The sequence below is a fragment of the Homarus americanus genome, unplaced genomic scaffold (genome assembly GCF_018991925.1).
Source record: "Homarus americanus isolate GMGI-L3 unplaced genomic scaffold, GMGI_Hamer_2.0 scaffold48406, whole genome shotgun sequence".
Lineage (NCBI taxonomy): Eukaryota > Metazoa > Arthropoda > Malacostraca > Decapoda > Nephropidae > Homarus > Homarus americanus.
This window is the reverse complement of record NW_024753828.1, coordinates 1,076,429-1,102,360: the sequence shown is the minus strand read 5'-3', so window position 1 is coordinate 1,102,360 and position 25,932 is coordinate 1,076,429. Positions and strand designations below refer to the sequence as shown.

Sequence of the window (25,932 nt, the reverse complement as noted above, 5' to 3'; positions counted from 1 at the left end):
CACTTCTTGCATCAACAGATTCAACAGATACTACAGCAAATTACAGCCTTACACAAACCCCAAGGCTATGGCAACACAAACTATCAAATATGCACAGAACATCATCTACCCCTGCCTGTGAATCAACACTTTCTAAGGATCTCTATTAGCAAAGATAACAAGGTGAAACATAATGGTGTGGTTCAAAGGATATTCCTCTTTTACTATAATAATCTAAATATAACGGTTTGGCCCTGAAAAAGTGTTTCATTGCAGAGCCATTGAGGGACGACTCCAGTATAATGCCCATCAAATCCTATGGGCATAGGCACAGGGAACTTTAAAGAGACTGGAGCTAACCCAAAGGTTAGTCAACTCACCCAAAGTGACCCTAACCCAAAAAAGGGATGTAAGGAGGACTTATTACCACTTAAGGATGGGAGCTGACAAATTGTGAAGCTGGCCAGCTGTTACAAAACCTATTCATCATCTGAATGACCCTGTCATAAGGCAGGGTTACAGCATCAAACCTCACTTCCAGCAAAATTCCTAAGACATCCTGAAGAGGGTGAATAGGATCCAATTTATCCCTCCCTGACTTGGTTATAAAATAGGTATTCAGGATCAAGCCATTTTCATAACCTGACATCAGTTAGAAATGACTCGTGTACCAGAAAGAAGCTGTGAAAAGGTGAGAGGTAAACAGAAGCTCCAAACTCTGTACAAGTTGCACCTCAAAATGGAAGTTGACTCTGTAACAATGCACTAAGTAATAAGATATGGCATTCACACTCCCTGTGAAATGCTGCTCTCGTGTTATCCTGGTCATCACGCAACCATTATCTATTCCAACACTTAAATGTTAAGTCTATTGGGTCCACAGGAAAATTTATCAAGTAAGTCATCAGAAACACTCGAACAAGATACCAATTAATAGAAGACAATATTAACCATGAATTCCAGACCAGAACAACCCAAACAAATCTAACCTACACAAGACAGTACATCCAATGTTTGGATTTTCTATGAATAGCTCTCCCATGTTTTCTACACTAACACAGAAAAAGTGCATAGTAAGACTTATAAAGGAGATATAAGTTCCATGTACTATCAAACCCAAATAGTGAACAACAGAGAGTACCCCCTAACTATTTCTGGAGTCATGCTACCCAATCCTAGCATGTAGCCCGCTAGGAGAAAAATCCAATAGTTAAAACTGACTGCCATGTGGGTTGTGGATACAGAACACTAGATACTACAGCTCCCATTTATCAATTCACCAACTGCCACCTGATTTGGTTGTTAACACAGACAAACACTTGTAAAATGAAAAAAGCAGGGAAAATCCAACGACACTAAGAATTTTATAACCCTTGAAGAGCAATAAGGAAATTCAATCCCTGTTAAGTTAGGAAATAAGCTATACCTCCTGATTACATGTAAGCATTATTTCTGCACATGCCATAATTATGGGAGAAAGCAAAATGAAGTCTGAATTCTATGAACTCATTCAACTTCAATTACGGTTCAATTCATCTTCAAGTTAGCAAAGTTCATTTAAGATACAAAGTTAAAAAAAATATAAGCTTCTAAAAGAGGATTCAGAATAAAATATCCCTTAATTAATTACAAAATTAAAAATGAATATACTGTAAACTAGCTTTATAGCCAAAGCTAAAGCCACTGTTAGGTTACCACATGTTTAATACAAGGTACTTCTGTTTTCAAGTAAGTGCCAAGAAGAGAAAATGTGAATGATCAGATATCCTTTTCTTTATTGTAAAAATCAGAGCTTTCTTGTTCTGATTCATCAATATAAACCTTGTTAACTGAAAATAACTTTAGTTTTGGGAAATGTTGGAATTCAAGGAGGATGGAGTGGTGTAACATACACACTTGCTAATTCCTACAGCCCCTTTATTTTACAGGGATAAACTGTTGAACAATAGACTTGGGATAAATTAATATACTGTAATGCCCATATCTTGAATAATCTGTTAGTGCTACTTTAACCATAGTACAGTACAGTATACCCCTTAATCTCAACAAGACTGGTGCATATCTCTGAATCTCAGATCTTCCTATTAACTCCCGGTTATTAACTAATGAAAAGTAACTTTCTCAATTACACAGGAAACAGAAATTCCAATTTAAGCAATATCATGGTTGCATCCAGAAACTATAATATATACCAACAACCTGTTCACTTGAAACCCTGTCATTTTTTAGGGTTCATATACTGTACATCAAAATACTCTAAAGCTTCTTAAACAATAAAATGAAATAAACTTTATCAATTTTACTGTTGTCATTATTGCACTACAACTAATTTTGTTAAAAATTTCAACACTCCGATGTTAGTTGAACTGACAAGACTGTTAGAAGATATAAGATTGTTATGGGGACTACTTACGCAGTGATGCTCCAGAGCCCACCTTCAGTCTCTGGGACTGGGCATACTGTGAACGAGCTTGTGCACGCCTGGCGGCCTGCAGATCAATGGCACTGTTGGACCGGAAGTTGTTCGTTGGAGTGAGGGAAGGGGCGGGGGAATCTGGGGAATCTTGTGGGCGGTGAGAGGCAGGGGTAGGGATAGCGGATCGCCGAGTGCTACTGTGGGACAGCCTTGATGATGGTCCTGAAAGATTTTCCGTACTTCCAGTTGTTGATGAGGATCGTGACCACCCTTGACGTGTGCCAGCTGTTGACATGAGACCAGCGAAGAACACGCACACAGTCCACGACAGCGTATGCGCAACATCCAGGCACACACACAAGCCACAGAAGTGGTGTAGTTCAGGTGGGAAGGAATGGGGGAAGCAAGCAAAGGCCAAGCATCAGCTGTGTGTCAAATGCTTGCCAGTTGTAAACACTAATGTACTAATAACACAACCCCAATAAATCAATTCATACAAAAATCATGAAAAAACTACAGAACGCACACATGCGTAGAATGAAGTACTAACAATAAATAAAAATTCTATAAATGTGTCATAACTCATAACCCTACCCAAATATTATGTTATGTACACACACATGCAAAAAATAAAAATCGTTCAATGCTAAGTGAGTCCTGCAGCAAAATTTATGTATGCAACTAAATAAACTTGCATTCATTGAACAAAAGACTACCACAATAATGTTTTTCATAACCAATCTTAATGAGCCTTTCCTTGCACAACTGAAGATTAAAGAAGTTGAAAAAAAGAAAAGAAAAGAACGTACATTAATGCCTATTGAGAAGCATTACAAAATTTTATGCATATGAGTAACATTAATGAACTATTACCTTTTACATAAACTGTGCTTGAAATTAATATATGCTATTTTCATATACTGTAGTTTGATACAGGTCGAATATTCAATATCCTTAAATAAAATATAAATTGCTGCAAGAATCTCTACTTCCAGTAGTTTAAAGAATGAATGTTTTACTGCAAATATCTCCCTACCTTAACCTGTGTTATTTACCATTACTTACCTTGAAGAAAGGCAATAATAGAAGAAAAACTTCTAAAATGGTGTAATACCTTATAAATCAAACTTTCTATGCCCTAGATACTGCACATTGCAAGATGAGCCTGTGTGAGCCCTAGAAAAGTCGCATCAAATCACTGGTGTTTCCACCAAGCTGAATCATTAATTTCAAATACATACAGTATTATGGCCATAACATAAAATACATCCACCAAGTACTCTATGTTCAGAGTATGTACCGGTAACTGTAAATAATTGCAAATTGATGTTAAAATGATGCGATTTTTCCATTCTCCCATAATGATTTATTTTTCCAACTACCAGTACAGAAAACCAAACCTTATGGGAAGACTAATTTTTGACTCAATTGGCAATCTTGTCATGTGAGAGGGCAGCTAATTCATACCTGATTTACTATGGGAGTTGTGCAGTGACTGTGATGAAGAGGAGTTAGACATAGTACTTATTTCACCCTGGAGCATCTTCTTGTAGCTTGGGTCAAGGGAGTTCAGCAATTTGTCTGCCTCATCCTTGAAATGGTCCGCAAAGCCCCAATATGCTCTGTAAGATTATATGTAGATAAAATTTCATTCAGATATTTCTATATGCATACCCATGAAAATTAAAGAAATAACAAATGGAATAACTGGACAAATTAATATATACAAGTACTGTACAGTATACTTGCAGAGGTAAATTGTTTCTAAAAAAAACATTGGCATATGTACAAAAAATACTTAATACTGTATTAAACAAGGAAAAAAACTGCTACAAAGAGTATATTTTAAGACACTGTTACAGAAAATATTAATGAACAGAAAGCACATAAAAGCAAGGTGGTTTTTGCCTTTAAAGTGGAACGGAGGACATGAAATCTAGATGGACTAACAAAACAGGTATACATTCTGGAACTCACTTTCTTGAGAAAGCTCGAGCTTCTGGGTCTGCATCTGTAATTCCTCTCTTTATGCTGTCAGCAAGATTTGCAACATGCTTCTCCATAGAGTGCGTGGGCCATGTATGTACAAGTTGATCTAACACCTCAAACAACACTTTTCGGATCTCTCTGTTCTTGCTGGCCAAATCTCGTAAAAGAATGGGGATCAATTTGTGGTGGTGAGTGTTTTGTATGATAAACCTAATTGTGACAATACCAGATGATGCCATTACCTGAAAAAATACAATATCTTCTTAGATTTTGGGAATAATGATAATATGTAGCTTTTTATTAGTAATTTCTAACTTCTTATTATAAATGGTCAGTGCTAATTACAATATATATATATATATATATATATATATATATATATATATATATATATATATATATATATATATATATATATATATATATATATATATATATATATATATATATATATATATATATATATATATATATATATATATATATATATATATATATATATATATATATATATATATATATATATATATTTTATTTTATTTTTTTTTTTTTTTGTTATACATTACTTACCTTAGCACTATTAGGTATTAAATTAATAAGACTTGGCAGGAGAGTTTCACACAAATGATCAACTTTATGATGCAGTTCTTGAGACATATATGCCACAGTGATACAAGCTTCTCGTACCACCTGTGACCTGTAAAGGAAGAAGTGCTACCTGTTAGTAACTACATACACTGCAATATTTAGGACATGTATACATACTTTAATAAATTACAGTAATAGTACTAATACTAATGAGAGAGAAATTCTGTACAAAGTACAGTAACTTCCTTTAAGGAGTGTTGAGTACCGTATATACTCGTGTGTAGTTCAAGTTTTTAAGACCAAATTTTTAGGCAAAAAATTGGGGGTCGACCTCTACATGCGTAATAGTTTTGTTAGGTTGAACCCATGCATGATGCGAAGGGCGAGGAGCAACTTTTAGCTTCAGACATGAAAAATATTTACCATTTACCGCCAGTAAACAATGGAAATGTAAAATATGTACCAATTAGTAATGAAAAGTTGTGCAGTTCCTTCAGCAAATGAAGCTCACCAACTTACAATCGGCTAAATTACCTTACAATGTGCTTTCAGTAGTCTATGTTGAAGTTCTTAGCACAGGCTAACTTATCATATCATATACGGTATCACAGTTCTCATTGATCTACAAAAAATACCGGTAATAAAAACCTTTTCGATATTTCACACTTAATATAATACCCGGTAATCTACTTCAACCTCCTATTGTTTACAACGACGTATGACGCACCACCAGCTGTTGCGTATCAGCTAGACGGTACACGTGTTTTTCGAATCGTTTTCAGTAAAAAAACTGTTACATCACATGTACAGTGGGGTATGCTATAACGAACGGATCCTACTACGAATATTCCTATAACGAACGGTTTTACCTATAGAATTGAGAATGCTATAATGAACGAAACTCCTACAACGAACATTATTTAAAAAAAAATTTTTTTTTTTTTACTAATTTATTGTTTTTGTATTACAAGTATTAATGATATTCTTCATTTCAGGGGTTTAGATGCATATTTATGCACTTTTTACAATTTTTACAATTTTATATTATATTTTTCAGTGTTAAGTGGTTGCATTTGGGGGCCTGGAACGGATTAATCCTATAACGAACGAATGCTATAACGAACAAGGTTCTAGAACCAATTAGATTCGTTATAGCATACCCCACTGTATATTTTACCTTAACTGTGCCTGAATGAATATATTCTCGGAAATAAATACAGTAGTAGTTTTGCTGAAACGTGATGTATTTTAATGTAAAATAGGATAAAATACATGACGAAAACAAAAGACTTTACCTAACCTTCCGATGTTCAAGAGAAGTTACTCGTTTTTTTAATAGTTTTTGGTTAAAATACTGTTATATTACAATGGTATTCTATTCATACTGTGCTTGATATAATGCATTCACGGAAATGTAATATTTTTGCAGAAATGACGTACGTATTACAGTGGAAAGTGGGATAAAATCGTGACGAAAACAATGACTTTCGCTTTCTTTCGTTCAAAAGATGTTACCGTAATCGCTTTTCGAATGGTTTAGTTAAAAAACTGTTGTAGTATTACAATAATATTTCCTCCTAATTGACTTGTATAAATACTTGAATGGAAATATACAATATTTTTGTTGAAACTACCCGCGTTTCAGTGTAAAGTGTCGTAATAATATATGGTAAACAATTTGCCTTCGGCACTCCGTGTTTCAGGCACGGCGAGCCTCAGTTTATAGGACGTAGAGTGTTTTTACTGAAGGTTTTGTTGTTCCATTACCCTCAAAAACGTGGGTCGACCTATAAACAAGGAATATTATAAATTAACGCTTTCTTGGTCAAAAAATCAGGGTCGACCTATAAACGAGGGGGGGGGGGTTATAGACGAGTATATACGGTATATAAAATGATAAAAGTATACCTGCATAATTTATAGAATTTAAAAGAACTTTTTCATTTATATACCTGAGGTCTTTGACACACAACTGCATGGCAGGTTCTAGTAGGCGGAGATGGGGATAGAACTCTTCATAACTAGGGGCACCGGCAATTAACACACTTCGTAATTTCTTCAGCTGTATCAAGAATGGAAAAATAATTACCATTTCCTATAAGACTTACAGTAGAGTATTTACCAACTTACAAGAGTACATCAACTGATTCACAAGCTGCCACACTAATTTCTCCAAAGCTCAAAGGAGTATTAACCATAGAACTGATAACTGAATTTCACACAATACAGTACTGTACAGTATCTAGAAACCCAAATGTGAAACCTTATCCACAATTACCAGGTATATGGCACTACATTTCCATTTAGGCTTTGCCAGATGTAAAGATGCACTTGTTTATGCTGTGGGTAGTGTTCATAGAAAAGGCTTGTAGTGAATTAGTGAAACTGGAATAAATGAAGAAATTTTTCATGTACCTAATTTGAGTAATATATTCACACTACTGAATAGTTATTTGCTAACTTCATCATCATTAACATTTTATGGCCATTTTCCACACCTGTGTGAGTTGGTCATGATTACCCGATGGCAGTTGTTGGGTAAAACCACCAGGGAATGGACACAGCTCTAGGCCATCAGGCATGTTGAAGCAAAGTTTTATGGCTGGATGCCTTCCTAACACTAATCTATAGAGTGAGAACAGTTGCCAAGGCAGAGTTGCAACTACTTTAAGTAATGAGAGACAAAACACCTACCTCAACATTACAGCCTGTACTGTATATTAGTAATTGTGAAATGCAGGGCAAAACAGAAAGGGAATAGAATTTTAATAGATAATGTTCTGGCATGACTCTATACAGTGAGTTCTGCTATAACGCGTGTTTTGATAACGCGAATTTGCTCTTACGCGATTTATGAATTCGGAACAATATTTGTATAACGCGAACGCCTGTTTGCTATAACGCGATTTTTGCTTACTATTTCTCCAATTTTGTGGTATTAACTGTGATTATGGTAAAGAAGAATATCTCCAAAAAGCGTTCTGATGATAGAATTCCCGGTGATTATCGTAAAAGAAAGGATATAACACTTGAAGAGAAGCTCGATGTTATCAACCTCAAAATCACCCTTCTCCCCCATCAAGTTACATTCATATTTTTTCAAGGTAAAGTGTTACATTTACTGTATGATTTCATTATTAGATATGAATGTAACATTTATTTAGACTGTGCTATCCTTTGTGTTAGGCTAACTACTAAATTTTTTCGATTTCGAGTAATCTGCACCTAACCCTATTTTCTCCATAAGCCCTGTTATTTCTATTACGCGATTTTCTATAACACGATATTTTACAAGAACACAATTATCGCGTTATAGCAGAACTACCTGTACTGGCAATGATGCTTAGATGATGAGCCCCTGTAATATACAGTACAGTATATTGTTATATCATGACAATTCTCACAATATGAATATACTGTATATTTACAGTACAATAATTAAGCAGTTCACATTAAAAAAAAAAATTATATATATATATATATATATATATATATATATATATATATATATATATATATATATATATATATATATATATATATATATATATATATATATATATATATATATATATATATATATATATATATATATATATATATATATATATTTTTTTTTTTTTTTTTTTTTTTTTTAAATAAGAAAATGAGGTAAAGATATGAAAATAGGATGTAATTATTAGAAAAAAAGTATGGGGGCAGCATCAGTAAATAGGGGTAATTTGATTAAATTCTTGTGAATGATCTCACAATGTTTCATTTTTTAACAATTTTTTTTTTTAAACTTCATGACGATGTACAGGGTAACTGTTTTCAAAGTTTATACAGCATTTGTTTGAAATAAAAAAATAAGGTTGAAATTAAAAGTACTCTATGGTTTTCACAAATTTGGAAATTACAATTGCAATTTATTGCAATATAATTTTTATGACCAAAGCATTCAAATTTTTAGCAACATGCTTCCTTTTCCTCGTAGTGTTATGTTCTGATGAAGAAAAGAAGAAAGTCACATACTGTTTATATATCGTACTTTCTATTGTTCTATACTGTAACAAAATTCATATTGTTATTAACTCACAGTCTCTACTCTTTTGTCCCAATCACTGTTCGGGCTCGAAATGATCTCCCGAATTTTAGTTAGAGTATCCTCCAGTTCTCGAGTTGAGTAAATGGTGACCTTTGGAGCATCCTCAAATGAGGCAAAAAATGATGCTTCATCAACAGCACCTGCTGCAGCTGCAATCACAGGTAAAAATGTAGTACTTCCTTCTGCACTAAAATATGATATTATATAATATAATATAAAGTATACAAAGAGAGAGAGTGGGTGGGTGGGTGTGTGTTCTACAAAATCAGTAAAATACATTTTGTTAAACCAGTAATCAAAATCTTCAATGCAGTTTACTACATTTGATACATAAAATTTCATGATTTTGTACCCTGAAAGTTTAATGTTACAATACAAGATGATACATTAAATCCTCATTTTAACAAATTCTTCTTATATAAAGTAATTTTCAATAAAACTTAAATTATATCACTTCAGTTACCATACAGCTCTAGTGTCATGTACTGTATTAGGATAAAATAGAGGACAGAACTTTGATATCTCTTAACTACTTGAGTGGGTATAAAATGTTATGCATTTCAAGTTGCTCTCTAAGAGGAGCAATTCAGTACACTATAGGAGATGAAACAACCCACCAATAAGCACAAGTTTTTGTTAGTACCTGTATTAGAGGATGAGGAACCTATTCTCCCTCGACTGATGGATGGTACTCGCTTGACTGTAGTTCGTGGGCCCCCACCACCACTCTCCCCTGCTTTATCCATAAAAGCCCAACACAGTCAACATGCACACAGGGCAGAGGGAGCAGTGGGAGAGGACAACATAACAAGGGTTAGTACAGCACTCAACACAATTTTGTTTTATCAATACCTTCCTGCATATCATAACTGTACTTCAAACTGAGCAAGAAAGTGCTAAAGATGCTGTATTTTTATTTTATTTTATTTTCTTTTGCAGAGTTACCATTCAAGAAGTAAATGAAAAGGGTTGAAAAGATTCCTTTGAGGTTATACTGAGCTGGCAAACAGGAAAAACGTTGAAATTCTGCATAGTGTCTAAAGCACAAAGTCAAAACAGCCTCAAGTATTTTAATGATAAAACTGCACATACAAAACTAACTTTTCCGTACCATCAAAGTGATCATTGGAGTCACTAGATTTGTCTTAATACTGTACTGTAGTGACTCTTCACAATGCAAAATACTTTATGCCTGTTTTTAGGCTACATATTTAATTCAGCTGTACATCAATGTGAAGCCATAATAATTTCATGGAGATGTTATAAGAAAATCTAAAAGAAGCACTAAATTACAATGGGCTGAGGTAAGAGGCATCATTCAGCAACATTCTAACCAAATAGTACCGGTAACTCACGTGCATGCTGTATGTGCATTCACTGACTATTAAACACTATACTGTACCAGATATGTACATGTTTGGCCTACAGTATTTTAAATTGGTACAACTTCAAACTTGAACAAGACTACAGTATATCATGAGGAATGTATCCTACCTACCTTTGGGTTGTCTATCCCATTGATTGATTGATACATTCATTGAGATACAAAAAAAATACATCTCAAAGGGATGAAGTGACATAAGTGATCCCCACCACAGTCCAGGAATGTGCCTCTCAGGACTCATATAAATCCCTGATATAGATATACTGTATCTCATACAGTCAATTATACTACACAGTTATATTCTACACCTGTAGATGCTAGATGGACGATGTAATTTGAATCTTGTACAGCAGAAAACATTAAAATATGAATACCCTGTACTTGTAATACTGAATTACTTGATGTTCATAAACATCTTCAAATATGCAAACAACAACAAATTATAACAAACTAAGTTATTTCACCTGATAAAGATTAAACATTAAAACAATCATCAGTACTGTACCTAATATCATCTGCAATGGGTAGTGTAAATTTCAATCTATCAACATAATGTATGTAAATTAAATGTTAACCTATTACCATTAATTCATTAACTTACAGAAAAAAAATTATTATAGTATGTTTTGTTTTTGTAAAATGGTGATCTTATAAAGAGCTTCTAATATCATAAGTATGATGTGGAATATCTCACTACTCAGTTTAACACACGTCACACATTTTAGTATCAACCAGCTGTCAACGAGTTAGTTTGGTGCATCATGCAAAATCACAGAGTAGGTTTACCTCCAGTACTTTTGGGTGGGAGAGCAGCACCCAGGACGGATCTTCTGACGGGTGGAGCACTGCTGGCTCGTGACTTGCTGCCCCCTGACTTGACCTGCAAATCGTACAAATCCATTAACTGAATATTTCTGAAGGTGTGTAATATTATAAGACTAAAGGATAATTAAGAGATGCAGATACTGCATTCATCTCTATATACAGTATCATTTGTGTGGGAGACTCAAAATGTGAAATAAATCTCAACAATACAAAACATATTTTTTCCTAAAATTATTTTTCAAAATGATGTACAGTAATATGATTAAATCATTGAGTCTTTAAGGGGACTGGATATGGTTTATCAAACTATAACAAATGTACCAAGAAAAAGTAACAGGTTTCTGTAGAACTGGCAGAATCATATCCTTATCCAGGAATCAATGGTTACAACTACAGTACAGTATTCCTGTAAGCCACTGTGGTTATACACACACACACACATATAATTTGAAGCACAACCCACTGTCTTTGCTTGGGTGGGTAAAGAAAAGTCAGCAAGCACAAATATAACAAAAGCCGCTACTGCTGTCTTTTTCTTTCCATTCAAAATCAGTCTTTGATGATGATAGTGTTTTTACCGAGATCCAAAAACAGGCATAATACATGAAGCAATATGCACTTCATGATTAAAAAAAAAAAGGGGCATATATATCTGGTTAGCACACTAGGCTTAGTACTGTACACAGAAAGCATCAATATTAAACAACATAGAAATAAAGTACAGTACTGTACATACAGTATTGTACAATACTGTACAGTGTTTCATCACTTACAGCAACATGTTTTGCAGTTTTCCACAGAACACTGCCTCAACCCTTTTTCTGACAGTGGCATTAAAATTCAAACAGCAGTTCAAAGCATTATAAGATTTCCTTCAAACCAAATTACACATTTACTTAGTAATACACCATCACTGGTGTTGAAGCATTCAGTACTTTATTTATGCAAAGCAACAACCATGGTATCAAAACATTCTTCAGCATTTGCATAAGCTGTTGATTGTCCTTGCCATGTGCTTAAAATTTCTTAAAGTATCATGCCCGATAAATGTATGTTAACTATAATCAATTCCTGGCTATTATAAAATGGTTCTTGATGTTTATGAACACAAAAATTACATGGTATCTTTTCATCCACTGCAATTATGAAGAAAAAAAATTTCCGAGTACAGTACAGTATATGGAGCTGTAAAGCTCACTACGTCAGATGTACTAGAAAAATAAGTCCCCAAGCTCATATCATTGCTAAATACAGTACTGTAGTCCATTTGGATTCTACCCAAAATGAGAGAAAAACACTAGAACATGACAGAGAACAAATACTGGTTGGACCACAGGGTCACCATCCTCACATGATTACCTCAGGGATACCCTATACTCAGTCCTTTGTTTACTGGCATCCTGCACACATAATGGTCTAAGGAATTTGCAATTTGACACTAATTGTGTGGGGGTTTTTTCATGCAGTGTACAGTACTCCTTACTTTATTACCATGGCAAATGCTAGTGGCGATGAAGACCAAAACATGTGAATAAGCATAAAAGCATTGCTGATTAACTGAATATTGTATAATAGAATCTCTGACTTGAATTTGGTCATGAGTACAACCTAATGTGTAACTCGACATAACTATACCTGGTCCTTTCATTCCCTAAGCCACGCCTTGGGAGGGTGTAAAAAAAGTTAGCTTGCTTAAAGTTTTTACAGTACAGTATTATCTGTTGGAGTTGTATCATTGCATTTTATTTTAAAATTTAAAGGAACATGGATGAAAAGATATTGTAAATGGTCACAACACGGCCATACCTGTACATTCACAATTAAGGTGTCTTAAATGGTATTACTGTACAGTACAAGTATTGTGTACCAAGGGAAACAGTCCCTTGCATAAAACTACATTCGGTTTAGAGGGATTTACCGTATAATAATCAATTCACGATTATATTGATATACTGTATAACGTAATACTAAACCAAAAATAAAATGACAGTACAGTAGTAACAATAATATCAGGAACTATAACATTAACAGTAATGATTAAATTATAATAATAATATCTACTGAAATAATGATGAGTTTAATAATAATAAATATTGTAAATTAATCAGAACACCTGAAGCCATAAGAAGTGTTTGCTAATATCACGACTACTACCGTTAAGATATTACGTCATAATTATAATAATAATAACATAATGACAATAGTTTATCATTGTTATCACTCTTAGTTGACTATTTTCTATAGTAAAATTTTAACATGTACACTGTATTCTTGTTATTTTTGGTCAAAAATGTCAAGTTGCACTGAATGAAAACCTTATTTATCTACATCTCTGAATCTCCCCCCACAAAATTATGATCAATTTACTTGGAATCAGCTCCTTTAAATCAACTGAAATTCTTCTAATGCACAAAAACTATTATTGCATTACTTAAAGTACCAGATACAAGAAACTATAATACACTAGGAAACCAATACACCGTACTTGTTATCTGTGGTTGGTGGAGGGTGAGCAGGGTTTCTTATACGACTGACATGACTATACGAATATAGCTGTATTGTGAATACTACATATTTTATAACATTTAGTAAGGTAATAAAGCTAGAGTTGTTTAAGCTCAGTCCAATCTGAGGCACCATCAACAGTCTCCATCACACCACACACTCTTACAAGTACCCAACAATTCTGCTACACAACTTCAACAAATGCAGTCAGGTAACACACACGAACCAATCATCTGCCCAACGTTCGTTCTCTGATACAGCACCTCATCCAATCGGCACAACACCAATCTTTCTACCCCATACCTTACACTAGCAATAAACACGTCCACGATCGTTATACCTGTTCTATGCCTCACTCTCACCCACCATCACCTCTCAACACACCCAAACAGCATATTCCTGCTATGACCGTGATCACACACAACTACTGCACACCCACTATCACCCCAACACTAGAGGTGGATCCAGGAGAAAGGGGTGGTCCTGGGGGGTCCACCCCTTTTCCATCAAAAATTTTCAATATTTTTTCTTTAATGCAGTATTGTACTCAGGCGTCTTTTTATAGTAAAAAGTAATTATTATTGCCCTCAGAATATCTCCTAATACCAAGTGCACATGGCTTCAATATGACCTTAAAATGCCCATGACACTGGAGAGATTTAAAAACAAATTCTGGGGGCCCCCAAACTCCCCAGCTGGGTGGACTCTCTTTGCTCGCTATGTTCCCACCCCCCTTTTTTTTATTTTCCTGGATCCACTCCTGTTACTGTTATCCCTAATCATCCACCATCACATATTTATACCATAACTACAAACACAATGTACTCATGATCCCACCAACACCCTTAATCATCACATAATATATCCTTTCCATGGTCACACACACTACAACATCACCCGACACAAACCCAGCCGGACTACCTTGGCGGTGGCTCCCGTGGTGGCCAGGAGCTGCGTGCAGGAGAGACAGGGAAGGTCAGCATCACGTGTTACTATCAAAATCCATGTCAAATGGACCTACACAGAGTAAATAATCCCGTGCATGCAGGTTTTCATTGCCGGTGGTTATTTTGTTCCCTAAAATAATCCAAATTTATTTAATTTTCATAACCTATGTCAACACAGACGTAGTTTTTTTTTCTGGCTGACCAAACCTAACCAATAGCATGCACCTACAGTACATTATAACTATGCAGCTTGACAACCAAGCATTGAATGCAAAATTTCTTCCACTGAAATAAGGAGGGTTGTAAAACCATCCACATGCACTTGAAGATGAGACAAAAGAACAATGATCAACAAGACTGCTCACCATGCACATACTTGCCTCACCATGCTAAACCAGACTTCTGGTATAATTAAAAAAATAAACTACCTTGCCCGTCGCTCCTCTGTGTACGAATGGCTGGGCACAGAAAATGGGAAGAAGGTCAGGCAAAGGAGCCTGGAGCATTGGCTTGAGGAAATTAGTTATTTTAGTATTAAGCCACGATAAACTTTGTAAAGGACAAAAGCAGAGATCATACCGGTAAAATAAAACTCATAAGTGGCATTCTTACCGACATATAAACCATGCACAATGTTATATGACATACATTATTTATGATAACGTGATGGTGTAAATGGGGTGATGTACGGGAGTCATTGAGCACCTTAACTTGTTGTAGTTGTAACTAAATTTTTTTTTTTTTTTTTGCGACCAACATGAGATTAATCAATGTGGAATTACTTCAAACTGTTAAACTTACAGGTGTAAACATCGTTTTGAACTAAACAACAAATTAACGTTGTCAGTCATCCACAAGATATGATAAGAATCCTACGGTATCTTCAAAGACGATGATAAGCGATATGAGGATGCATAACCCAGCGAAAGTTCTTCAACCTGGGACATAATTACCCAAGGTTAACAGTCTATATGTATGGAGGTGTCCGAAAATAATAACAGCAGCGTTTGTAAGCAAATAAATGATAATACAGTACAAGAAAAATACACTTTAAACATAATTAATAAATTGGAAGCACATTAAAAGCTTATTTTAAACTAAATTCTCCCTACTTCAATAACATATAATTTATTCTTATAATAAAATCATAACTAAAATCCAGTGTGATTTTATAAAGATAACCATTAAAACAGAAGTATCAGATTCCTACTACAGTACTGTAATTAGTCATACATTTGTTAACACTACAGTAGGTTTGTATTAACTTTAATATTAACTTATGTTATTTTTCTTTAATTGTTCTCTAATTGTCCCTTCTTAATAACTTTACAATCTAATTTTAAAAACTGTTAATGAATCCGAGCAACAATCTTGTAAGCTTACCATACCTACAAAATTTTTACATTTCCAGGTCAGTAATATATACAGTGGAACTATACATCTATTGCTGCTAAAAATACTGTAAATGTAAATAGCAGGATAAAAATGGCATTAATGAATTCAGTAGTAAGACAAGCGGCAGCGGCAAGAACTAAGGTAAGAAGCGGCTGTAGGGATGGTCCCACCCGTCCACGGCTGCTGCCCACCTTAATGCCGCTATTCTAATCACACCACCACCACTTCCGATGTCTGCTAGCTGCCTCGCCAACACCACTGGTATTATTAATGTTTCGCTGATACAACTACCTCACGCTCATCACTCTCCACCATTACCAACCCAACATTTCAGTTATCATTATTACTAATGTTTACTCTAGCAGGTGTCAAGAAAAATTAAATGTATTAATTATTTTTTTAATGATGAGGTCAACCATCAGCTTGAGTGAAAGTGAGGCAAGGCGACGTGCAGTGTGCAAGTTGTAGTAGGGGTGGAGAGTGCGGGCCCTGTACAGGTTATGGGAGCATCTGAGGCGAGTGATGTGCATGCAGAAGCACATCACTTGCACACATTTAGCAACTAACAAAATTAACACTTTTTACCCGCAACATGCCATTATTTACTGAGGAAAACTACGTTAATTTAGTAACATTCGTTACATTAAAATTACAGTTTTCTGCCTTATATAAACTAAACTAAAATAAAATCACATTACAAACTCAAATGACTAATGCGGGTAATTAGCGAGTGATTATTGTGTAAGCTAAACAAGCACCAGAGTGGTTAAGTCACTTGTTCACATCACTGTTTACCTTCCTCCGTAGAGCAAGCGGGCGGCGGGGCAGAGACCGCTGCCAAGGGAGGCGTCGTTAGTTAGTGCTCCCACGCCCAAACCTCTCCTTTACCTTTCCCATTATCCACCCAAGCCTATACCTCCCCTCTATTTATCCATCATTCACCCACGCCCATACCTCTCCTGTACCTTTCCCATTATCCACCCAAGCCTATACCTCCCCTCTATTTATCCATCATTCACCCACGCCCACACCCATACCTCTCCTGTACCTTACCCATCAACCACCCACACCCACAACTGGAGTTCAACTGTACCCGAACATCCTCTACAGTTTACACTTAACTCCGCAGCCGTACTCAAGTGTCCTAAACACCATCAACTTCTCACGCCCACAGCCTCCTCCTACAGCAACATCCACAACCATACTTTTATTACTTTGTTGATATTCATACTTACAAAGGATAACCACCGTACAGCCGACCCAGGAAAGAATCAAACCAATATAGCAGTACTGTAGTAAGAGAAAGCACGCTATGCCGCTTCATCACTGACACCCACACTATCATTTATAACTAGAGAACTCGAATTCGAAACCCCATAATGACCGCCAATAATTTACACCCCCCCCCTCACCTCAATATACTCGTACACACCAAACTGTCAAAAACCAATACAGTACACACAACATATACACTCATGCCCACAATCCCCGTCCACGTGTACAACTAACCCTTACAAGCTAATCTACTGTACACCCGTAATTACTGTTACCCCGGCCCAACCAATACCTTCAACACGTCATGACCAAACCAATGCATTTATCACCTCACTCATCTCTTCACACCCGCCCCCAGCCATGCCTTCAGCCTTAAAGATGAAGAGCGTCTTCCTTAAGAAGAAGCCTAATTAATCCTAGAAGTGATCTGCCTACAAAAAATAACTAAATTTAAGTCATAATCTACACAGCCTATTTAATAAAAAATATTACAAATTTCTATCACCTACAAGGCTCAACGATAATAAAAGTAATACGAATAATTATAAAATATACTTGAAATGGTTTAAAAGAAAGAGATGTATGTGTTGAACTGTTGATGGTAGTGTAGCCACAAGTTGATGTGACGAGACGAGACAAACGATAGGGACGATACACAGGACAAGTCATCCACTGCCTCACACTACACACATACTCAGGTGATAAAACAACCCAGCACAACACAGAGAAGCATAAACACTACAGGAGAGAGGGGCAGCAGGAGCACCCACATCATCACAACATACAACACGCCCAACACCAGGGAACTGGACATCACAGTGATTAGCGCCAATGAGATGCAAGATGAGGTAGGGATATGTTGATGAAGGTGAACTTACCGTCGGGGTGAACAAGAGACTCGGGTTTAAAGATAACTTCTGATAACGGTACCATTCAGCGCCAGCCTGCCTCTCCTGTGTTCCCTAAACTTTTCCTATACATCTCCTAGTGGTGAGTGAGCCTGGGTCTTCCTTCCTGCCCGAAGTCAATGTATCCATTAACCTATTCCTACAAAGTCATTAGCCCTATGTTCTATTTCATATACATTATGCATACCATCAATCTATCCATATTTAATAGAATTTCCTTAAACTTACAATAGAGAAAAGAAGCCTTAAGCTATTCGGTGAGAAAGGAGTCAGAAGCAGCTCCAGTATCAACTAAGAGACAAATTAGTATTAAGATCAAAACAACTGCTTCGCCTCTCTCCCTAACGATACAACACCACACCTGCCCTGCTCATCCTGGTAACTGCACATGCCGGGGTACACTGCACCATCATCTATATCACACACACCCTACCGTCCTGATTAACCCAGAGAACATAGGGTGGCAGGTAATTTCATCAGGAGAGATGGGACACATTCCCGGTGCTGATGAGCACTAGCTAGCACAGGTTACCCCTCGCCTCCTCCCATCTCTTTTATAAGTAAATAAGTCTTTTCTAAGCATGTGAAGTATAGCAGCGAAATCGTCCGTCTAATATGACACAAATTATAATATATAATATATATATATATAATATATATATATATATATATATATATATATATATATATATATATATATATATATATATATATATATATATATATACAGTATTAGTGCGTTTAAGTTGATTCAGCTATTTGATGTCCCATTAGGTAAGAAGATTTTTACTTCAGGATCAAACGACAATAATAAACTTCCTACACCCAAGGGGAGTATTTATAACAAAAACTAAAGACTAGAGAACAATGCCAGCCTCCTACACACACCAATACATGGTGTCTTACATCACCATCAGCTAAAGAAACCAGGAGATGTAGATCCCTGTAATACCATTTCGTGTAATTCTACCATTTCGTGTAATTCTACCATTTCGTGTAATTCTGTCATAATAAACCTGTAATATAAAAATACCAGAGTTGATTGTATGCATTTAGTCATTACAGGTTAAAATTTAAAGGCAAACTCTGACCTCTGAGTAAATGTAAACCAGGCAAATGAAAGAAGTATTTACTTGGAGAACGTGAGCGTAGTGTCAGAATCTTTCCTTACACACCACCACCATCCCTCACCTTCCTGACGCCACACACCTCTTCTCCCATTTCGAAGGCTCCACGTTACACTAGTGCACCTTTTTAAATTGTCAACATAAGCTCAAATATACAGATAAATTCTAGGAGTATATTCAGGGGCCGGCCGGACAGTGTGCACACCAGGGACATATTAAACTTGGTGAATGATGCACATACAAATAATAACCAGCCATAAATCTTGGGTGTGGAAGGACCCCGGGTGGCGAGCGTCTCTGTACACTCCTCAGGGTCCCACCCACTCACACCCTGCACCTACATAGTTGAGACCAAACATCCATAATTTATTGTCCAACAGTTATAGTAACAAGGTATATTAGCAATCCTAAATATTATAGTGAGAGCGAGGATATAATAAGCGTATTCAAGTAATTCGTTTTAATCTAAGTAAAAAACATTGAAAATTTAACTTTTAAACAAGGAATCTTTCAATATCTACACGCTTTCCCCTTTGAGCTTATGAAAAAGGGTTTGCTTTCAATAATCCCGTATCTTTAGGTCAAGCAGTGCTAAAAATCTGGATAATGTTGGTTTTAAATTGTGAGGCGCACCCTATGCTACCTTGTTTAGGAATAGGACAAGCCTCGCCCATCAACAAGACCCCATCATAATTCTGCACACTCTCAGTCCTCACCCTCCACCGCCTGCTGTTGACCCACAACACCACCACCAGTCCCACAACTCGTTATTTCCAGAAATAAAGTTAATATGCTCGCTTTTCTTCTGGTTGGTGAAGGAGAGCGTATATAATGTTTATGAGCAGTGGGAAATAGAAGGGAAGCGTATATATGAAACCATCAGCAACTGCCATCCTTGGCGATGACACTGAAAACACAGAACATAAGAATGGAGGAAACTGCAGCGGGCCTATTGACCCATACTGGGCAGTCCCGTTTACACCCAACCCCTATTGCTCATATAAGCATCCAACCTATGTTTGAAGCTATTCAGCGTATTCGAGTTAATGATGATATTTGGTAACTTGTTCCATTCATCCACTACTCTGTTTCCAAACCAGTGTTTACCTATTTCACGCCTAAATCTAAATTTGTCTAATTTAAAACCATTGTTACGAGTTTGCTCCTGGTTGGATAGTTTGAGTACCTTTGTAATGTCCCCTTTGTTTAGCCCTGCCTTCCACTTATACACCTCTATCATATCGCCCCTCACTCTACGTCTCTCAAAGGAGTGCAAATAAAGATGCTTCAACCTGTCTCTATACTCAAGGTTCCTAATGCCCGGGATTAGTCTTGTCATTCTCCTCTAAATTCATTCCAAGGATTCTATATCCATTCTGTAATACGGTGACCAGAACTGAACTGCGTAATCCAGGTGTGGTCTCACAAGAGCAAGATACAGTTTTAGGATGACCTCGCTAGTCTTGTAACTAACACTCCTTTGTATGAACCCAAGTACTTTATTAGCCTTGTTACGAGCAAAAACACACTGTTTACTTGGCTTAAGGTTCCTACTTATCATTACTCCTAAATCTCTCTCGCAGTCGGATTTCTCTATGGCATCTTGTTCATCTGGTATCTGGTTTCCCTGTTTACATCTCCTATACTGAGTACTTTACATTTGTCGACGTTGAATTTCATCTGCCATTTTTCAGACCATTCGAAAAATTTGTTTAGATCTTCCTGTAGTTTTGCCGGGTCCTCGTCAGATTTGATAACACGTCCTATTTTAGTGTCATCAGCAAATTTACTTATGTTGCTGTCTATGCCGATATCTATGTCGTTTATGTATATAATAAATAATAATGGTCCAAGTACTGAGCCTTGGGGAACTCCACTTGTGACGTTGCTCCAATGAGACTTAGTGCCGTTAATGCTCACTCGCTGTTTCCTGTCCTGTAACCACGCCCTAATCCATTTAAGGATGTCACCTTTGATGCCATGAGCTTCTACCTTTCGAATTAGTCTTTCGTGGGGGACTCTGTCGAAGTATGAGATAATACCTTAACACAGTCAAGTCACACACTCCTTCCAAGAACATCATATTCATGTTCTTGCAAAGAAATCACTCGTCCATTGGATGGCAATGTTTATCCCTTTAATGCAAACAAAGTTTATTTAATTCTAATTTCTATACATAATTGACACCTTGTTCCCTCTAGTTTCTCCCGTTCCTTGAGAGCCATAAAGGCTCTCTTATAACGCGTGAAACATGTGTTGAAAAAACTGTAGATGCTAGCTTGATCTTGTTCATTTACTGAAGCGAGAATAAAGAAGCCTCCAGCATGGCTCTAATCACCATAGTTCTCCCAGGCGATGATGGATCATTGAACATGTTTGTGTGCATCATGTCCACCAACGTCTCACCTAAACTAGAACGTTTACGTCTCACCACAGCCAAAACAGCTCACAGTGCCGTCTACATTACAGTCCCTCACTTTTGTTCTTCCACATGACACGCACCCAAACTCGTACCTCCCGTCACATTACACCCACGCCCACACTCCGCCGTAATTCAAGACGATGTTTAACCACAAAATTATATATTCAGGATAACTAGGCATTTTTATCTCTTCTATCAGTCCCATCGGCATGCTAAACCTACGCGATATTTATATAAATCTCCACCCCACTGGACAGTGCTTTCTGATGACCATACAATGCTTCTACAATTTCTAATTATCCACAACTCCTTCCCAATCCCCATCAGATTCGTCACTTCCTGTCCCTTAATCGCTCTAAAGGTACTACTAAAGCATTAAGGAAAGGCGAGGAACAACCACAAACACTCCCAAGGAACCCTACTTTACTATCACACTTGACGCTTTCTTATTATTTACCACCACAAGTCAGGAACACTAACACTCCTATGTGCACACTTCCTGCTCTATAACAACAAAACAATGGCGTCTCAAATATATTTACACCACCACACAACTAACTTCACACCAACCTGCTGTAAAAATTGATTCATGGTTTCTTTCTCAACAACCAACTGCACTTTACAGGCAAACTTACTTAAACGTGCACAATTATATAATGACACATGAAGCACATTAGCATCTACTTTGAGGCGATGACATGTCTAAACTGCCCTTCTATATATCAGCCGACAACGATCATATATATATATATATATATATATATATATATATATATATATATATATATATATATATATATATATATATATATATATATATATATATATATATATATATATATATATATATATATATATTACTAGCTTAAACTTACCTCAATTACTCACGAGGAAGGAAAATTTAAGATCAACCGACTTAATGATCATACAGCGTCTCCTGGTACTGTGGTCAGGTATGGGTGTCCACAAGGTATATAAATGATGATGATGATAATGATGTTTATGCTGATGATAATGATGATTATGATAATGACACCAACAAAATAAACAATGGATCACAGACACCAACAATTAATCACACCAACAACACATAGGTGAAAAAAAAGAACAAATGTTTATCTCTAGCTGTACCTTAACGTGTTCCTACCTAAATATCGTTAAAAGAATTGAAGGACTGTTTAATGTTTCATTATAGATAACTACGCCCATTACCCTAAATACTAAGTATTCACTCTACAATCTGACACTAGTAAAACCTACAAGATTACAACTATTGAGTTATTATATCTTTTATCCTACAAACAAATTACCACAGGAGTTGACCCCGTATAGCTAATAATTATGAACCTTATTTAGTGTCAAGAATGGAAAACACCACAATACTCACACTTGATCTGTCCACATCATCCTCTCCTTTGCCTGAAAAAAAAGAGAAGAAATGGTTACTTAGATGAAGAAGTTCCAAGAATAAACATGATAATTCTACAATACAATACCTGTACTCTACTGTACAAGTACTGTATAGTGTAGAGTCTTGGGATGTTTGTGTATGGCCCCTGACTGAGCCCTCCTCCTCCGAAAATTACTGTCCCAACTGTCCTGCTACAATTTTCATTATTCGCAAGATTACATATTTCTGGTTAGTTGTGTACTTCATAACTTATACATGTACAGTCAGCCAAAGTTCCATCGACCCCACACTGGCTCTCATACTCGTAATTTTACCTGGCAATACTTGGTGAAGTAAGGCTCTATGGAATGGGGAATGTAATTGATGCATCTGTTTTCGGCTGTGTCACTGTCAGGATAAACTTTTCATTGTTATTTAAGAACATGACAAGTTTGCCAATGTTCATATATTTGCATAAATAATGAAGAAATTATATACTGTAAATGAATTTGCACCGCAACTACAACCAGGGCTAAGTTTTGCATTAGATGGATGGTCTAACATCCACAATGAGCCTATTACTGTATATGTGTTACTCTGACAACATAAAGTGGTCACATATATTTAGTTGACACAATGGACACATCTGGCCAACCCCATACTGCTGATTATATATCTTGAAGACCTTACAAAGTCTTCAATCCAGAAGTCTGAAGACGATTTTAGCTGTCATGTTGGTAGTGTCGTGACAGATAATGCAGCCACTGTCACCAAGATGCGAAAACAGTGAGAAGAATCAAGTGAACTGCACCTGCTGACCTATGGATGTTTGGCACACATTCTGAATCTTTTGGCTCATGACTTGGAAATTGATAATGAAAAAGATCATGTGGTTTATGTGGTAAAACATTTTAGCAACAATCACTATGCCTCAGCAAGACTATGCCTCAGCAAGACTATGCCTCAGCAAGGAAGGTGGTCAGCATCTTGTCATGCCCCAGGACACTTGATGGAACACCATGTCAGACTGCCAATTGTAATGAAAATCTGTGAAGTCGACAGGGAAAAGATTGATCTCTGAGTAAGAAACAAGGTGTCCAACCTTGTGTTGACGCGGTCTGCAGAGGAACTACTGGCTCGACTGGAGCCAATAGCCGAGACTAGATAAGGTACAGAGTGACAATTGCACAATTGCTGAAGCAGTTGATATTTGGAAAGGATTAAACACACGCTTAGGAAACACCCAGGAAGTGGCAAAAACAGTGATAAAAAGGTATAACCATGTCATCACCAAGGCTCACCTTCAAGCCAACATGGTCCATCCTTCTCTTCAGGGAAAGGCACTCAGTGAAGAAGTGAATATTGCAATGGAATATGCCAATGAGAAATACCTCTCAGTTATCCCCACCATCATGAAGTTTCGGGCAAAATCACCTCGTTTCCAGGCATTTAAGTTTACTGGCGCTGTGACCAAGACTGTATCAGCTATTGAATGGTGGAATTCTCAGGCAAGTGTTTTAGGCAGTAACATACCCTCATCAGTTCAACAACTCCCTTCAGCAGTAACCTCATCTTCAGGTGTTGAACAGAAAAAGCAGCAAAACTTGTTTTTTTTTTAAGCCTCTGAATGCACACATTGCTCATAGTTAGGTTAGGTTAGGAATTGTTGTGTATTGTAACAAAGCCTAAGAGACACTAGAAATTGATTTTTATACATATTAAATGTAATGTTGTATCCAAAATATTGCGATTCCGTTGGTTTTGCTTAATTTTTCCATATGCAAATTAGAAACAAGTTATCAGCGCCTTTAATATCTACCTACAACACCTACTTGTTTGAAGCATAGGTACTGTACAATACATGGGAACATGTAGACAAAGATAAGAAATGTGATGATACTCATCTGAAATTTGTGTTTGTTGTTTCGGTTACAAGTATACTGTATATTGTATCTTTTTTTGTAAGAACACTGAATAGTGAACATTGCAAAAGTGGAAGTTCCTTGTGTTGAATTAAATAAGCTTCTGTAATAAAGGCATATTTTGTTTCTGTCTGACTAGCAGTACATAGGCTATGCAAGCAGTTTTGTTTAGATTTCTTCCTTCCCTTTACGTGTAAAAATCAAATTATGATTTAAATCAATGTTTTTTTTAAGAAATCTTTTGATTTAAATCACGATTTAAATAAATGATTTAAATCATGATTTACATAAATGATTTAAATCATGATTTACATAAATTATTTAAATCAAACAACCTTGCACTAATGTGATGTTGGATTTAAAGTACGGGATCCCTTGGGAATGACCTCTCTCTGTACCACGAGCACAATCGCTGTATTTGTCCCCGGTCATGGTTTACTACTTCCTCCAGCCAGTTGCTACACAACAATGCTAGGGTGTACCTGTAGGTGTTCAGCGCCCCAAATACACCCGTGCAAGGTGATGGACAAGTGGGCCCGTCTAAAATAACTCTACCAAAAACTCCCCGTTAGTAGTGAGGGCATGTCAGGAATGTGTAGCCATAGGAAGGTTGTGGTCTCCGTTGTGAACTAACAACATCCTGCTCCGCCACTCGATATTCACTGATACGGTGTTTCGAAAACATATGGCAGACTCATCCAGCATAACCATCTCGCCTAACAATGTAGGTACTGTGATATGAACACAGGAATTTGCTACTGGTTTGCTGTTTA

The 25,932-nt window shown here is 36.4% G+C and overlaps 1 protein-coding gene across 1 annotated transcript in view; it reads right to left on the bottom strand.

The window, feature by feature from the left end:
- LOC121855485 (CLIP-associating protein 2-like) overlaps positions 1–25,932 on the bottom strand; it is a gene marked incomplete at its 3' end in the record, with an annotated part of 102,058 nt that overhangs the window by 52,041 nt on the left and 24,085 nt on the right. The window contains exons 3-12 of the mRNA XM_042350460.1: positions 23,235–23,266; positions 15,149–15,178; positions 11,230–11,323; positions 9,703–9,795; positions 9,051–9,208; positions 6,925–7,034; positions 4,955–5,081; positions 4,373–4,626; positions 3,863–4,017; positions 2,393–2,680 (exon numbers count right to left, since the gene is read on the bottom strand). Of these exons, the coding sequence (XP_042206394.1) occupies positions 2,393–2,680; positions 3,863–4,017; positions 4,373–4,626; positions 4,955–5,081; positions 6,925–7,034; positions 9,051–9,208; positions 9,703–9,795; positions 11,230–11,323; positions 15,149–15,178; positions 23,235–23,266 (1,341 nt within the window). The remainder of the gene's footprint in view (positions 1–2,392; positions 2,681–3,862; positions 4,018–4,372; positions 4,627–4,954; positions 5,082–6,924; positions 7,035–9,050; positions 9,209–9,702; positions 9,796–11,229; positions 11,324–15,148; positions 15,179–23,234; positions 23,267–25,932) is intronic.